General features: G+C 37.2%; 2 protein-coding genes across 2 annotated transcripts; one reads left to right on the forward strand and one right to left on the reverse strand.

The window, feature by feature from the left end:
• Positions 1-549: 549 nt before the first annotated feature.
• On the reverse strand, positions 550-13,208 carry LOC135752549 (uncharacterized). Its single transcript, XM_065271046.2, has 4 exons — positions 13,051-13,208; positions 12,268-12,582; positions 12,015-12,130; positions 550-1,676 (listed from the first exon to the last, which is right to left on the reverse strand). Exons 1-4 carry the CDS (start codon positions 13,127-13,129, stop codon positions 1,542-1,544), a joined length of 645 nt encoding a protein of 214 aa, XP_065127118.2. The 5' UTR covers positions 13,130-13,208; the 3' UTR covers positions 550-1,541.
• LOC141282652 (uncharacterized) lies at positions 2,551-8,345 on the forward strand. Its single transcript, XM_073815907.1, has 2 exons — positions 2,551-3,230; positions 3,324-8,345. The coding sequence occupies exons 1-2, from the start codon at positions 2,551-2,553 to the stop codon at positions 8,287-8,289; spliced, it is 5,646 nt and encodes a 1,881-aa protein (XP_073672008.1). The 3' UTR covers positions 8,290-8,345.
• Positions 13,209-16,751: the final 3,543 nt, after the last annotated feature.

The following is a 16,751-nucleotide window of genomic DNA, read 5'->3' on the forward strand; positions in this document are numbered from 1 at the left end:
AGCATACGTTTTATAAAAGCAAAACACGATGAAATGAAATGGTCCTCAAAAAAAGGATGCACACAGTGCATAAACTACAAAACATGAAACACATTTGTTAGTCAGTATGAGTCAAGTTAAAAACATTTAAAGGGTGGAAGGAAATGTGACCACAGTTGCTTTGCAACGAAGAGCTTGGATGCTTACAGGAAGTTACCTGGTTCAGAGTGGAAACCAACATTGAGACATAAACACCACTGACAAACACTGCATATACTTGTGTCATATCTATAATGTGCGCTTCGTATGTTTACTGTGAAACAAACAAACCATTACCACAATGACCTTCTGCATAGATTAGGAAATAACTCATCAAAGATGAGTCCATCTGAATGCTTTCATTGTTCGATGTGATTATAAAAGATTTCAACACAAACATACATCTCTATTATTCTATTATTACATTCACATTCACATTTTTGTGTATTTACAGAGATCTTTCAGAAATGGAAACTTCAGAAATGTTTTTTTTTTTTCTGATGGAGATCTAGTGAAATAATGTGAAAATTTGTTACGTGAATCTTAGGTTCAGATTTGTTTTTGTTTTTTATGTAGAAAAAACACACATACAATACTTTGGCTGGTTTTTCACAAGTAGGGTCACATGTTTTGCTTTCTTTTATACATTTACAAATACATTTATTTATTTAGCATACATTTCTCCAAACAAAAAAGAGACATTTATTATTTTAGCTCACACATTTATACATTAAAAGCTTATGTATTTACTGTACATGTAAAATCTTATGAAATCTAATATAAAAAATGTAAATAAAAACATTTTAAAGCGATAGTTCACCCAAAAAATGTAAAATAGTTTTCTCAATCTCATTGATTTTTTGTAATGAACACAAAATATGATATTTTGATAAATGATGGTAAGCACACAACTGATTTTAACCATTGACTTAAACAAATAAGATAAAAATCAATGGGTATCGTCAACTGTGCACTGTAAAAAAATCCGTAGAAATTACAATGTTATTGCAGCTGGGTTTGCCGGTAATTTACCGTAGATTTAAATTAATGTTATTTACTGGCAAGAGTTTGTTCAAAGTTAAATAAATTTTAAACATTAATAAGTCTTTATCTTTACAGAATAGAACTATACAATAACAGCCTCATGCAAAGCATTCTGGGAACCAGAAATCATCATCAACCTTTTTCAGTTTTTTGCTTCAGACTTTGTTTCCCAGAATGTTTTGCTTGATGCTGTTTTTTTAGTTTTACTCTGTAAAGACAAAGACTTATAAATGTTTAATGTTCATTTAACTTTGAACAAAATGTTGCCAGTAACAAAACGGCGGTTAAATCTACGGTAAATTACCGGCAACCCAGCTGCAATTTCTACGGATTTTTTTTACACTGTGTGCTTACCATCATTTATCGAATATCTTCTTTTGTGTTAATTAAAATAAAGATAAAAACTGAAATAAAACTCATTTTATATAAAAATAATATTTAAAAGTTGAATTGAATGAAATGTTATCAAGCACAGATGTTTAGCGGACTTGCCTTGAAGATTGATATGCAGGGTTTATTAATGTGGACATTGAATCCAGTTTGGTTCTGTTCATCTCTTCATAGACCGAGGACTCAGATGATTTTGCAGGTTCATATATACGGCTGTTCTTCACCTGAGAATGACAGCAACAATAAAACGTGTAAGAAAAATACGGCAGTGTTACTGATCTTAACTCCCCCTTCCAGTATTTCTTTACCTTTTACACCGATTGTAAAAACATATAGCTGTGAAAGTCCGCAGTTGCTTAAAACAACAAATAACTTTTTAGTTTTTAATTAATTAATTAGTTCATTGATTTTAAACAGAGCATTACTGTGTTGCCCTTTAAGAAATTTAACCTTTAAATATCTGCTTTATTTTTGTTGATACATATTCTCAGGTAAAATTAGAAGTTCATAATTACTTTTTGGTTTATCTACCTCATTTGTAAAAATTAATATTATGTTACATGATGATGTCACTTCCTGTTTGGTCACTTCCTGTCAGTTGTTCCTGGTCCTACTTGAAAACATGAGACAGTCATCGTGTGCTCTCACTTTCAATCCATTGCATCCACTTTAATACTTCATAGAGGCAATGCCGTAAGTTCATCTATGTGACATTAGACATGTTAAGGATTATATATTTGTAAGGATTTTGTTGAAAAGATGATGTTTGGTATGTTATTAAAAACAAGCTAACGTTGGTGCTAATAGCCATTATAGCTGCTACTACAGTGAGAACAGCTGTGATTGTGATTGTTCACATTGTTGAGACATTTATAATTGTATGATTGATCAAGACATGTACATTGAATATTGTTGTATTGTTTTATTACAGTTTTCACCGCAACATGTTTATGAAAAGAGAGTGACAGTAAATGATCAACCTTACTACGACTCTGTCTTCATTGGCTGTGGTTTAACTTGGTGTTTAGTCAGAGTTTCAACACACTGCACGAGAACACTACAGTGAAAAGGCACCATTTGATGTTTAAAGTGGATAAGATGGCAGCAAACAGCAAGTCGTCTGTGTACAGCGCTAGAAGTGGCAAGTCATCCACGTCATCTACGAGCGCAGCTCACGCCCGGGCCAGAGCTGAAGCTGCTAAAGTAAGAGCATCATATGCCAGCCAAGAGGCTAAGTTAAAAATTGAAAAGGCTGCAAAAGAAGCTCAAAATCAACTGGAAACCATAAGAATAGACACTGAGTTGGAAGTGCTAACGCTACATAGAGAAGCTGATGCAGCCGCAGTGGAGGCACAAGTGCTGGAAGATGCTGAACTATCAATGCATGCTGCAGTTGAAAGGGGAAGATCTGAATCGGAGAAAGTTAAAATTGAACGTACAAGTGAATATGTCAATTCTCAAATCAACCTTCAGAGTCATTCTCCCTCTCCAGTCTTATCGGCCTTACCTGTCACTCCTCCATCCCACGCTGGCTCACATAACAGCTTCGTAACATGGAGTCCGCCTGTGAAAGACATTTCACATAAACAGTCTATCCATAAGCCAAAGTCTGAGAAAGCTGATAGTATGCACTTACCCTCAACAAACCTACCTGATCTGTCTGCAGGTGCGATGAAGTCTGAAGTCAGAAGCCCCATCATGAATATGCATGCAAAGTCATATGTCCCTCGATACATTCCTCAAGTTAACACGCCACCTCAAGCAGAGCCTTTGGCACAGTATATAGCACGACGGTACCTTGTTAATTCAGGACTGTATCAATTTGATGATAAGCCCTAAAATTATCGGTCATGGTATTCCTCATTCACCAGTGCAGCTCGTGAAGTTCACCTCACAGCAAGCCAAGAGTTAGACCTCATGACTAAATGGCTGGGGAAAGAATCTGGCGAACAGGTGAAACGCATCCGCTCAGTGTATGTCAACAATCCCAATCTCGCTTTACTCAAAGCATGGGAGAGACTATGTGAGTGCTATGCTGCACCAGAAATCATTGAACAGTCACTATTTCAGAGGTTGGACAGCTTTCCTAGGATTTCAGCAAAAGACCACACCAAATTACGAGAACTTGGAGATTTACTTATGGAAATCCAAGGTGCTAAAGAAGATGGTTATCTCACAGGTCTGTCATACCTTGACACTTCACGCGGAATTGGACCGATTGTAGACAAGCTTCCATATGGGCTTCAGGACAAGTGGGTGAATTCTGGTTCATTCTACAAGGAAGAAAACTACGGTCAGTTTCCTCCCTTTGAGTATTTCTGTAACTTTGTGTGTCATGAGGCAAAGAAACGAAATGACCCTAGCTTTATGCATCAAAGCAGTGCTACAGCACCCACAAAACCTGACAGATCCATTGTGAAGAGTTTCCATACCAACAAACCCATCTCAGTGCATAAAACAAACGTGTATGCGGCCAATGACGACCCTAATAAAAACTGTCCATTGCACAATAAACCACACCCCTTGAAAAAATGCAGAACATTCAGAAACAAACTCCTCGATGACAGAAAGGCCTTCCTCAAGGAGAAAGGAATATGTTTCAAATGCTGTTCTTCGGTTTCGCACCTCGCCAAAGAATGCAAGTCTTCTGTGAAGTGCACGGAATGTGGCAGCACTAATCATGATGCGGCCATGCACCCAGGCCCATCACCTCAAGCAGCTAAGGCTTCTTCACCACCACAAGAGGATGGCGGGGAGGGAGAAGATGGTTCTAACACGGCTGTTGTCAGCACAAGCTGCACAGAAGTTTGTGGTCAAGGTCAGTGGAGCCGCTCATGCTCAAAAATCTGCCTTGTGAAGATATACCCCAAGGGTTCCAAAGACTTGGCCATCAAAGCCTACGTAATTCTGGATGATCAAAGCAATCGTTCATTAGCTAGACCAGAGTTCTTTGAGCTGTTCAATGTGGAGAGCAAACCATTCTCATATAATCTCAGAACTTGCTCTGGCATTATAGAAACATCTGGTAGGAAGGCAGAAGGTTTCCAGATTGAATCACTGGATGGAAAAGTTCTCATCTCCCTTCCATCACTCCTTGAGTGTCATGAGATCTTGAATAATCGGTCTGAAATTCCAACGCCAAGTGCAGTTCTACACCAGCCCCATCTTCGAAACATTGCCAAGCACATTCCAGAACTGGAACCAGAAGCAGAAATACTTCTTTTACTTGGAAGAGATGTCATAAGGGCACACAAGGTCAGGCAGCAGATCAATGGACCAATCAACGCCCCCTTTGCCCAACGTCTGGACCTGGGCTGGGTAGTAATAGGAGAGGTGTGTCTGGGTAATGTACATAAGCCAACAGTCAATACATTCAAGACCAATGTGTTAGAAAGTGGTCGCCATTCAATCTTTCAACCCTGCACAAGCTTTATGCAAATCAAAGAGATGCAGCAAAGCTGTAACATGTCTGGCAAGGCAACTGAGAAGACACTTGGACAGGCAGTGTTTAATAGAACTGAGCATGACAACAGACCTGCTCCATCTGTGGAAGATACAGCTTTCCTAAAAATAATGGACTCGAATGTCTACAGAAATGAGGCAAACAGCTGGGTAGCTCCTCTACCATTTAGAGAACCACGCAAGCCCCTGCCAAACAACAAAGGGCAAGTAGTTAATCGATTCACATCCCTGCAACGTACCCTGAAGAGGAAACCTGAGATGCAGCAGCAGTATGTGGCATTTATGAAAAAGATCTTCGATAATGGTCATGCTGAGGTAGCACCGCCACTGAAAGAAGAGGATGAATGCTGGTATCTTCCAACATTCGGGGTCTACCATCCACAAAAACCCAACCAGATCAGGGTGGTCTTTGATTCCAGTGCTCGATACTCTGGTGTCTCTCTCAACGACGTGCTCCTCACAGGCCCCGACCTCAATAACTCCCTTGTGGGCGTCCTCCTACGCTTTCGGAAAGAGAAGGTTGCAATACTAACAGACATTCAACAGATGTTCCACTGTTTCTTGGTGCGTGAAGACCATCGCAACTTCCTGCGTTTTCTATGGCACAAGGACAATGATATTAAGAAAGAAATTGTTGAGTATCGGATGAAGGTCCACGTCTTTGGAAATGGGCCGTCTCCTGCAGTGGCCATCTATGGGCTGCGAAGAGCCATCAGAGAAGGTGCACAGAAGCATGGTGCTGATACTGTCAAGTTTGTGGAAAGACATTTCTATGTTGATGATGGTTTGATATCTGTACCATCTGAAGCTGAGGCAATTGATTTGCTACAACGAACACAGGCTTCACTTGCTGAGTCAAATCTCCGCCTACACAAGTTTGCTTCAAACTCTCAGACAGTCATGGAAGCTTTCCCACCTGACGATTGTGCTCCAGTAATCAAGGACTTAGACCTGAGTGGAGAGACTTCACCCACACAACGGAGTTTAGGTCTGCTGTGGGAGATCACTACTGACACATTCACCTACTCCACATCGACCATTAACAAACCATTCACCCGCCGTGGAGTCCTTTCCACTGTCAACAGTGTTTTCGATCCTCTGGGTCTACTGGCACCTGTCACAATCCAGGGAAGAGCCCTTCTCAGAGAACTTACCTCTGAACTGTCCGACTGGGACACGCCCCTCCCAGAGGACAAACTTAGCAAATGGGAAGCCTGGAGAGATTCTCTGCAAGACTTAAAACAGCTTCATGTTCGACGTACATACACAACCACCTCACTCACTGAAGCTGTGCACACAGAATTGTGTGTATTCTCAGATGCATCAACAAAGGCCATAGGTACTGTAGCTTATCTGAAAGTACTTCAGAAAGATGGGAAAGTTGAAGTAGGATTTGTTATGGGCAAGGCAAAGCTGGCACCCCTGTCCAAACCTACAATCCCAAGGCTTGAGCTGTGTGCTGCTGTCTTAGCAGTAGAGATGGCAGATCTCATCCAGGATGAGCTAGATCTAGGGTTGAATGATGTAAAGTTCTTTACAGACAGCAAGGTGGTCCTTGGCTACATTTATAATGAGTCAAAACGATTCTATGTTTATGTGCACAATAGAGTCCAACGTATCCGCCAGTCCTCAAGACCTGAGCAGTGGCACTATGTACGTACGGAAGAAAACCCTGCAGATCATGCATCGAGATCCTTACCTGCATCCTGTCTAGTGCAGACTTCTTGGTTCACCGGTCCCTCCTTCCTGCATCAGCCACCTGTAGAGAAAACACAAACAAATGAGACATTTGAGCTAATTGAACCTGAAAAGGACTCAGAAATCCAGCCACAAGTACAAACATGTGCTACTAACCTGGAAAAACCAGAGCTTACCTCTGACCGATTTCAAAGGTTCTCCACCTTTGCTTCCCTAGTAAGAGGAGTAGCATTTCTAGTTCACATGGCAAAATCCTGCAAACACACGAACCAAAACAGTAAATGCAAAGGTTGGCACCGATGTGACTTACCTCGTACTCCAGATGAAATGGACCAAGCAAGGAACGTTATCCTTAAAGCAACACAAAAAGCTGCTTTTGCAAAAGAACTGTCAGCTCTCCAATCTAACCAAGCTGTATCCAAAAGTAGCCGCTTGTGGAAACTCAGTCCAGTCATAGAGAATGATTTCATCTGTGTTGGAGGACGACTAAAGCACTCTCAGGTTGCAGCTGCAGAAAAGAACCCAATAATTCTGCCCAAAGATAGCCACATCTCCCTACTGCTCACTCGGCATCACCATGAGCAAGTGAAACATCAAGGCCGTCACTTGACCGAAGGAGCAATTAGGGCAGCGGGGCTGTGGATCTTGGGAGGCAAGGGACTGGTCAATTCAGTACTCCACAAATGCATAATTTGTCGCAAGCTGCGCGGAAAGCTGGAAGAACAGCGCATGGCGGACCTGCCATCTGAACGCCTCAAAACCTGCCCTCCTTTTACATATGTGGGGCTAGATGTATTTGGACCCTGGTCTGTCACAACCAGACGCACCAGAGGAGGACAGGCAGAAAGCAAGCGGTGGGCCATCATGTTCTGCTGTATGAGTTCGAGAGCTGTACATGTCGAGGTCATAGAGTCTATGGACACCTCAAGCTGCATAAATGCTCTCAGACGATTCTTTGCACTCAGAGGACCTGCAAAACAGCTCCGTTCCGATTGCGGTACAAATTTCATTGGAGCATGCAAGGAGCTTGGAATGGACACAATGGTGCAGCGGTACCTCAGTGAACAAGGATGCAGCTGGGAATTCAACCCACCACATAGTTCTCACATGGGAGGCTCGTGGGAGCGTATGATTGGCATTGCCAGAAGAATCTTAGATTCAATGTTTCTGCAGCTGAACACTCGCTTAACCCATGATGTTCTTTGTACACTGATGGCAGAAGTTACTGCTATCATTAATGCACGACCACTCTTACCCGTCTCTGCAGACCCGGAACAGCCTTTCATACTTTCACCATCAATGCTTCTTACCCAGAAGACAGGAGTTCCACCTCCTCCTGGAGACTTCTCAGACAGGGACCTGTACACAAAGCAATGGAGACAAGTTCAGGCTCTCGCAAACCAGTTCTGGACCCGTTGGAGCCGTGAATACTTACCTTGCTTGCAACAAAGACAGAAGTGGACAGTACCTCGCAAAAACCTTCAAGTTGGAGATGTAGTTCTGCTCAGGGACAAGCAGATAGCCCGCAACTACTGGCCTATGGCTAGAATCACTGCCATATTCCCTGGACTGGATGGTCATGTAAGAAAAGTTGAGGTAACTACAAGTGACCAAGGCAATATAAAAACCTTTCTAAGGCCAATTGCAGAAGTTGTTCTACTTCTACCCAAAGACTGATCTAGAGGTTAAGGTTCAACACTCTAACAAGTTCATAGTGACCTCACATAGGTCAGGCGGGGAGTGTGTTGCCCTTTAAGAAATTTAACCTTTAAATATCTGCTTTATTTTTGTTGATACATATTCTCAGGTAAAATTAGAAGTTCATAATTACTTTTTGGTTTATCTACCTCATTTGTAAAAATTAATATTATGTTACATGATGATGTCACTTCCTGTTTGGTCACTTCCTGTCAGTTGTTCCTGGTCCTACTTGAAAACATGAGACAGTCATCGTGTGCTCTCACTTTCAATCCATTGCATCCACTTTAATACTTCATAGAGGCAATGCCGTAAGTTCATCTATGTGACATTAGACATGTTAAGGATTATATATTTGTAAGGATTTTGTTGAAAAGATGATGTTTGGTATGTTATTAAAAACAAGCTAACGTTGGTGCTAATAGCCATTATAGCTGCTACTACAGTGAGAACAGCTGTGATTGTGATTGTTCACATTGTTGAGACATTTATAATTGTATGATTGATCAAGACATGTACATTGAATATTGTTGTATTGTTTTATTACAGTTTTCACCGCAACATGTTTATGAAAAGAGAGTGACAGTAAATGATCAACCTTACTACGACTCTGTCTTCATTGGCTGTGGTTTAACTTGGTGTTTAGTCAGAGTTTCAACACACTGCACGAGAACACTACAGAGCATTACCATAATGATTAATGTATATTCAATTAAAATACAATTACACCCCTATGTGTGTTCCCTCACTGTAAAAAAATAAAAAGTTGACTTAAAGGTGTAGCGGAGGATTTTCTCGAATTTTAGAAAAGAACCGCCTTCTCCAAATGCAACACTCCTGATTGACAACTAGAAGGACCAGTATTCTTGATGATCCACCCGGAAAAAGAAAATCCTCCGCAAAATCTTTAACTTAAATTTTCAAGGCAACTTGCTGCACAGCTTTTTTGAGTTTACTCAACTCTTGGATGATGTAGTTCACCTAACTCAATTTACTGAATAATGTCAACTTAAACTAACAAGTTGAATTCACTCTAAAAAATAATTCAGGGGATCTGTTGCTATTATTTAATTTAATGCATTGGTGCAAGTTAAAAATTCTAAATAATTGATATATTGAAAGATTTAAAGTTCCAAAGTTTTTTGTTGAGTTGTCAAGACATGATAATGTTGATAGTTACGTCAAGTTAATATTGTGTGTAACTTCAAATGAATTATCTGTGTTAGTTTGTTTAAACATTATTTAAGTTGTAGTAAATCAATACATTTAGCTTGATAACTTCAGGTTCCCAGCATGCTTTGCATGGGACTTGATAGTGAGAGTAAATGTAGAAATATGGTGTTATTTTATGCATTTCTTCATCAAGATGAAAACATGTGAAGACTTTTAATGATTATTGTTCTGTACTTTTGATATTTAAACGATTTTCTGTTATGTTGTTGATTTTTAAGAGGTTACCATTGTGTTGAAGAATAGAGCATTTGCTTAAGGTGAGAACAGACTCACCGAGCATTATCTTACTGTTTTAATCAGATGGCATTTTGATAAAAATGCTAAAACTGGTTGTCTTCTGCAACCTGACAAGTGTTGTTAAATAAAAAAGTTCAAATCATTTTAGTAGTTTTGTGTAAATCAGTGTCCACGATTGAATCAAATTTAAAATGCAAAATCAAAACAACTTAATTTAATGAGTATTCAATGCATTTTTTTTTAAGTACAACCAACTTATTATAGTTTGTTGGCCGTAATTAATTTCAGAAGTAGTTGTCTTAACTCAAAATAATTAATGGAAACTGTTGCATTCATTTTTTGTTTTTCGTCGAGTCCAAGCAATATTTTTAGAGTGGAGGAAATAAGCAAATTTCTATGTTTACTCAACGAGTGATTAAGTTGGGTAAAGATTAATTTAGTATACCCAAATTCAACTAATCTACATGTTTTGGACTGTAGAAGTGTACACAGAAAGGTCTCCTGAACAAAGTCTTTGTCTGACTTAAACCAGAAACCTTTTTTGCTGTGAGGCAACAATGATATTCGCTAACCCACTGTGCCGTCCTCTACACTGAACACACACTTCTCAATCATGGTAACAATGAACAAAGATCATTATTTCAAAATTACTCTAAATACCGCATATAACTAACATTAACAACATAAATAAATCCAGCAAACACTGAAACAGTCATCTTTTTTAGTAAATATTAACCAAATGAGTGAACATGTCGCAATGCATCCTGGGAACCATTCCGACCATTGTTTTTTATTGTTTGTTTAGATTACTCAGTTTGGCAAGTTGGGTGAACAAATTGGACAAAAACGTATATATCTACGTCCAGTCAACAAAATAATATTTGTTAGCAGGCTGATTATGTTTTTTTCATTCAGTGAACACAAAATAATGAATTGATGTCCTTCAACAAAAAATCTTTGTTCAAGTTACTTAATTTTATTTGTTGAAAGAATATTTTAAAGTTGGATTTTTTACAGTGCTGGGATTAAACCAACAACCTTTTGCAATGCTAATGCAATGCTTTACCACTGAGCTACAGGAACAATGTTTAGCAACTTATTGCATTTGGATTCAATATCGTAATACCAGCTACAGGTCACTGAAAATGGTATACAGTTTAACAAAACTTTTTGATTTTCTTCTGCATTTTTTTGTCATTTAATGCATGGTTGGTTATTATTGTGTGCATTTTCTTTTATTAGCAAATTGATGTTAAATTGGTTTATTTTATTTTCCATTTTGCATTTATGAAAACTAAACTCACAGGGGTGGTTTCCCGGACAGGGTTTAGATTAATTCAGGACTAGTAGTTTTTACAAACAAACCTTACAAAAAGCAATACATACGGTGTGCATCTTGAGACAAAACAATGTCACTCATATATGTTAAGATATGTCAGTGCAAGAGGTTTATAAATGAAGGCAGCTCAAACACGCATCTTAACCATTGATCATGCCTGTCCAGGAAACCGCCCCCAACGTGTCCGAGTGTGTAATCTTGATTTACCCGGAGGCTCAACCATTAAAAAATGCATTAAGAGATCAAAACTTTGAAAACAGAAGATACAGCTTAAGTTATTATTTTTTATAGTTTGTTCAAATACTGTATGAATAACAACTCTACTTTAAACAACTCTTCAGCTGGATCACTTTTCTTCTCTTTGTATCAGGTTTTTACGGTATTTAAAGGTGCCATACAGTAACTATTTTCACATGTAAAGCTTTGTACATGTACGTATGGCTGTGAATTTTCACACACAACATTTTGTGAGTCATTAACAGGCATTGAGATGAAGTCGCAGTTAAGATACAGAGTTAAAACATACAGTAAACTCATTGATAAAGAATACAACAGAACACAAACACTGATTATATGAAGTGCATCTTCACATGCTGTGTAAAAAGTGAAAAGTTGGATCAATTACAAAAAATAATAATAATTGGTAACACCTAAAAAAAATAATTGTTTAAACTTTTAAAATATTCATAAAGTAAAACTGAAGGAAAATTTTAAGTTGGAAAAAAAAAATTTGGTGTTACCAATAGAAGTATTTTTTAAAGTTGATCCAACTTTTTATAGTGTGTATGTCAGTTCTGTACTTAAATGTATGTATGTATGTATGTATGCATTATATACGTTTAATATAGTCGTTATGTTTGTTTGTATTTTAATGTATGTGCGTGTGTGTACTGACCTTCACAATCACACAGATGATGCACAGCAGAAATATGACGCTAAATACAGTGCAGCCAATCATCACATAGAGGAGAAAATTATCTTCTTCTTTCGGAACTTCAGGTGGACATGGATCTGAAAATATAGTGTCAACATTACATGAGTTTTGGTTTCCTATAAGGTAAAGATTTCAATTGATCTCTAATCTCCACAGACAACACATGAAATTCGTTCATATACATGTTTCATAATAAAAACTAGCATGCACTTACCCATCACTGATAAACCTGTGATCTTGCTAAACGTGATTTTTTCTTCATAATTAAATTCACACCAGTACAGGGCGCTGTCTGTCACAGTCAGGTTTAAGAAGGTGATGGTGAAGCTGGGAAATTCTCCACTTATTGTTATGTTGACATTTGCATCTTCATTACTAGTTAAAGTGCCATCATGGTAAAAGTAGAAGATTCTCTGTTGTTTAATCTCTCCTGGTTTATGCCTATACATGTAAACCCCATGCTGATTGTTGTCTTCAGTTGCACAAGGGATGGTGACGTTTTCCCCGAGATATCTCTTTACCATCGTACCTGTTCAATGAAGAAATTAAACTGATAAGACTTTGTTTTTATATTGTACTTCTTAAATGAATTCAGTTCAGACACACTATGCGCTCTGAGCAAGACTAGTTAATACAAAAATAAAGTATTTTTTTAACAAATTAGATGTGTACATGTAAGTCATGATTTATCACAGCTTTTGTTTAGTGTGGAAGGCGAGATAAGTATTAAATACAGCCTTACACGCATTTTATTGAATATTAAAGAGAAGTCTGATGATTAAATTAAAAAATGCAATGAAACTGAACTGAAAAGTAAACTTTATAAACATTTTAGTCTGCATCAAACCAAATAAAATCCACTTTTAGTTGCACTTTTCTACTTAAGAGCGTTTTTTATATTTATATTTGTGCTTAAGTGACTTTTCTAGAAACACTTTACTCTTACTGTTAGTAGGGTAAATAACATCTTTTAGAGTCAAATAAAACAAATACGTACCTTTCAAATGTGGATCTTGTAATGAGTATCTACTGAAATAGATCACCAACAGTAAACTATAACTCACAACGCTTGACATTTTCAGCTCTGAGCTCTGAAAGACAACAACTAGTTGTGGTTACATTTACAGAAATGTCACATCAGCTGAAACTGACACAGTTGTGTGGAAACTTTATATATGTTCTAGAAACTGAGGGCGTAACGCTGTGGGCGGACGTCTGCCACCTGTTAAGTGTTTTTACATTTTTTCTTATTGACATTTACATTTATGCATTAGGCAGATGCTGTATAAAGCAACTAATACCTGGTATAAAAATGTGATTGAATCACAAGTGGACAAGAAAGACACATTTATGTTTACACCTGGTAAAATTGTGCAATACATGCCCCAAATTCCAATTTTATTGGTTTCTCAATTTGTTTCTGTTTTTTTTTCAACCATTTTCGCTTGGGTTTAGGAATTGAGATTTGCTTAAGGAGGTTATTTAATTTATAGGTTTCTCCATGTTTTTGTCTATAAAAGCCATGGTCGCTTGGAGTTGGGGTTAGAATGGTTAAATGGTTAAACAATGGTTAAAAATAGCAAAAAAAAGAGAAACCAATAAATAAAACGGAAAAAAAGATGTGCCGTATAAGTGAATGGGGAGGACTGGCATATTTTTTGCCGTATGTATTGCACGATTTTCACACTTTGTGCTATTTATACGCAACTCTGTGAGAATGGGTTGATGAATTTGGTGAAAAGTCTCACTGTTATCTTTTTAATAATGAAACATAGACTGGTAGATCTACTAGTAGGATCTTGTTGCAAGTCTTGTCTGTGTCTGCCTTGCACCCTCTTGTTTTTGTGTTGCTCCATCCCCTTGTTTGTCGCCATGGACATTCAATGTGTCACCACTTCCTCCTTGTCTGTTGTCATAGTAATCATTGTTTTTGTGCGTCATTGGTTGATGTCATTTTTTAAAACCCTGCCTGTTCATTGATTGTGGGTCATTCGTTGTTTGATGTTTGGATGTCATGTGTTTTTGTCTTGGTTCTGGTGGTGGGCCGAGCAAGGCTTTGTGAAACACAGAAACAGTTGAATCAGTTGTGCCATATACTGACATAGTGCACTTCAAAAAATGACTTTGTTACTTAGTATTTTTGTCTTGTTTTCAGTAGAAATGTCAATTTTTTTTTAATCAAGATGTATTTTTTGATGAGCAAAATGACCTAAGAAAGTCTAGTTTGTAGACAAAAAATACAATTTAAGTAAATTTGTGCTTAAAACATGCAAAAATATTTGCCAATTAAATTGTATATTTTTGGTCTAAAAACTAGAAACATTTTCTTAGGTCATTTTGCTAATCAAGAAAACATCTTAATTTAAGATATATTTCTACTAAAAACAAGACCAAAATACTAAGTAAGAAAGTAATTTTTTGTGAGGTCCAAAAAATATATATTTTTTTCATGTTTTCAGTAAAAATATATAAAAAAAATTGTAAATTAAGATGCTTTTTCTTGATGAGCAAAACGACCCAAGAAAAAAAGTTTTCCCAAAAACTTAGACCAAAAATATCCAATTCAATGATTATGTGCATAAAGCAAGCAAAAAAATCTGCCATTGGAGTAAGCAAAAAATCTTGAACATTTTTCCTAAACAGTAAATTCAAGAAAAATTCAAGAAAAATTTGCTTAACCCATTGACAGATTTTTCTGCTTGTTTTATGCACAAAATCACTTAAATTTGATTTTTTTGGTCTAAAAACTAGACTTATTTTCTAGGGTCTTTTTGCGCATCAATAAAAAACATCTTTATTTAAGACTTTTAGATATTTTTACTGAAAACAAGACAAAAATACAAATAATTTTTTTTTCTTGAAAATATTTTTTTCCAGTGTTTAAACTGTTAGTAGGCTCAACTGTATTATTTGGCATTTACACCACCTCCCGTATTTTTAAGATTAAACATAATTAATTAATCATAATTTATTTAAATTGATATAAAATAAATTTGATAATTTAGGTGGAAGAAGAAACTGATCTCTCTGCATGGACTTATGTTTAATTAAGGGTGGTTTTAATGGTGCTATCAAACCAGACAAGGCTCATATGCCCCAAAATATGGTGAGAATATGTCTGATGTTTAGTCAGATGACTCAAAACATGTATTAGACCACACATGGGCTTATTTTATTACTGCCACAAAGGAAACATAACATTTATTTTTACATCTTACTAAACTATACTAGTCAACATTTGAAGTGGATCAAAAAAGTTTATTAAAGTTGTCCTAAGACAAGAACGGGAGTTAGGGATTGGTTTTATGTAAACTTTTATGAATGGTTTTGATCCACTTCGAATGTTGACTAGTGTATATTAAAATGTCTGAATATAAAAACCTCACAATTTAACACCTTCAGACAATTGGGCTTAAATTGTTGACTCCTTAAACAAAAACTCTTTAATTTATAAGACCTTTATGACGTAAAGTGTTTGCTAAATGAATCAATCTAACCCCCGGTGGCCTAAATGTTTATAACATGTAATGTGGAAGAAATATCAATCATTGGGACAGACTGCTGCCATCTGGTGACAAAACTTCATGTCATGGTTCTTCTGTGAAACTGATCCTATAGAAGTTTAGAATGGCACATTTTCAGTGGCGTAGCGTCTGGGCATGCAGAGTATGCACGTGCAAATGGGCCTGGGCCAATAGGGGGCCCGGCCCTGGGCCCCCCAGCTTTTAATTGAACATTTTTTTTATTACATTTTTATTTGTGGCAGCAATAAATATTTTTTTATTGCATATTGTGTGTATTTATTTCTTATTTCTCCGTTATTTCTTGTTTGCGTTTATTATTATTTTTTTTGCACTCTGCGGCTGCCGTAGACTACTACGCCATCATTTTTTTACATGACGCATCGCCGCGCCAAAAAAAAAAAGAAAACACAGTGTGAGAGGTTACTATAGCGGCTATCTACATGAACATTAAGGATGGACAAATATAAACATAAAAGTGGGGCCTCAAAGAGAAAAGAGAAGGCGGAGAAGTTAGTCACAAGTCAAAAACTACCCAAAACATTTTGTTTTTCTTTATTTAAATCTACCCGTTAAAGTAAAAAAGTAAAGTAAAAATATTTGACTACCTTATTAAAAGAATATGTTGTTAACAGACCTGCGCGCCACAGTTAACAGTGCCAACGGGCAAGGTTGGGGGGGAGGGCTTTGGCTTAAGGGGGCCCGTAATTTTTTTTTGCATATGGGCCCGGGACTCACTTGCTACGCCACTGCAAATTTTAGTATATTTTCTAGTACTGCAGTTTTTAATGTATTCATGTGATGTTAGTTGTATACTCATACATTTACGCGTTTATATTTTACATACCTATTGCAATGAAACTTGCGATTGTATCTATACCAGATGTGACAAGAGCCAGATGTTCGCCTATATTGTCTATTAAAATGGGTTTCTAAAAATATATATAAAGGAACACATTCTAATTCTACTTCGCTTCTGCACTCAAGATCGAGTACAAGACTTAACTGTTTTTCGGTGTCTCAGGACACTAAGTGTCTGACATATACAGCACAGGATGCTGAATTTATTTTATGTAACATTTTACATTAAACAATTAATTGATCCATTTTAAACTGCACAAATGAAGCTTTTAAGTGATGCTGACAAAAGGAACCACAATGCTTTTTTCTTTGTCTA

Source organism: Paramisgurnus dabryanus, chromosome 1, assembly GCF_030506205.2.
Source record: "Paramisgurnus dabryanus chromosome 1, PD_genome_1.1, whole genome shotgun sequence".
In the NCBI taxonomy this organism is placed as follows: domain Eukaryota; kingdom Metazoa; phylum Chordata; class Actinopteri; order Cypriniformes; family Cobitidae; genus Paramisgurnus; species Paramisgurnus dabryanus.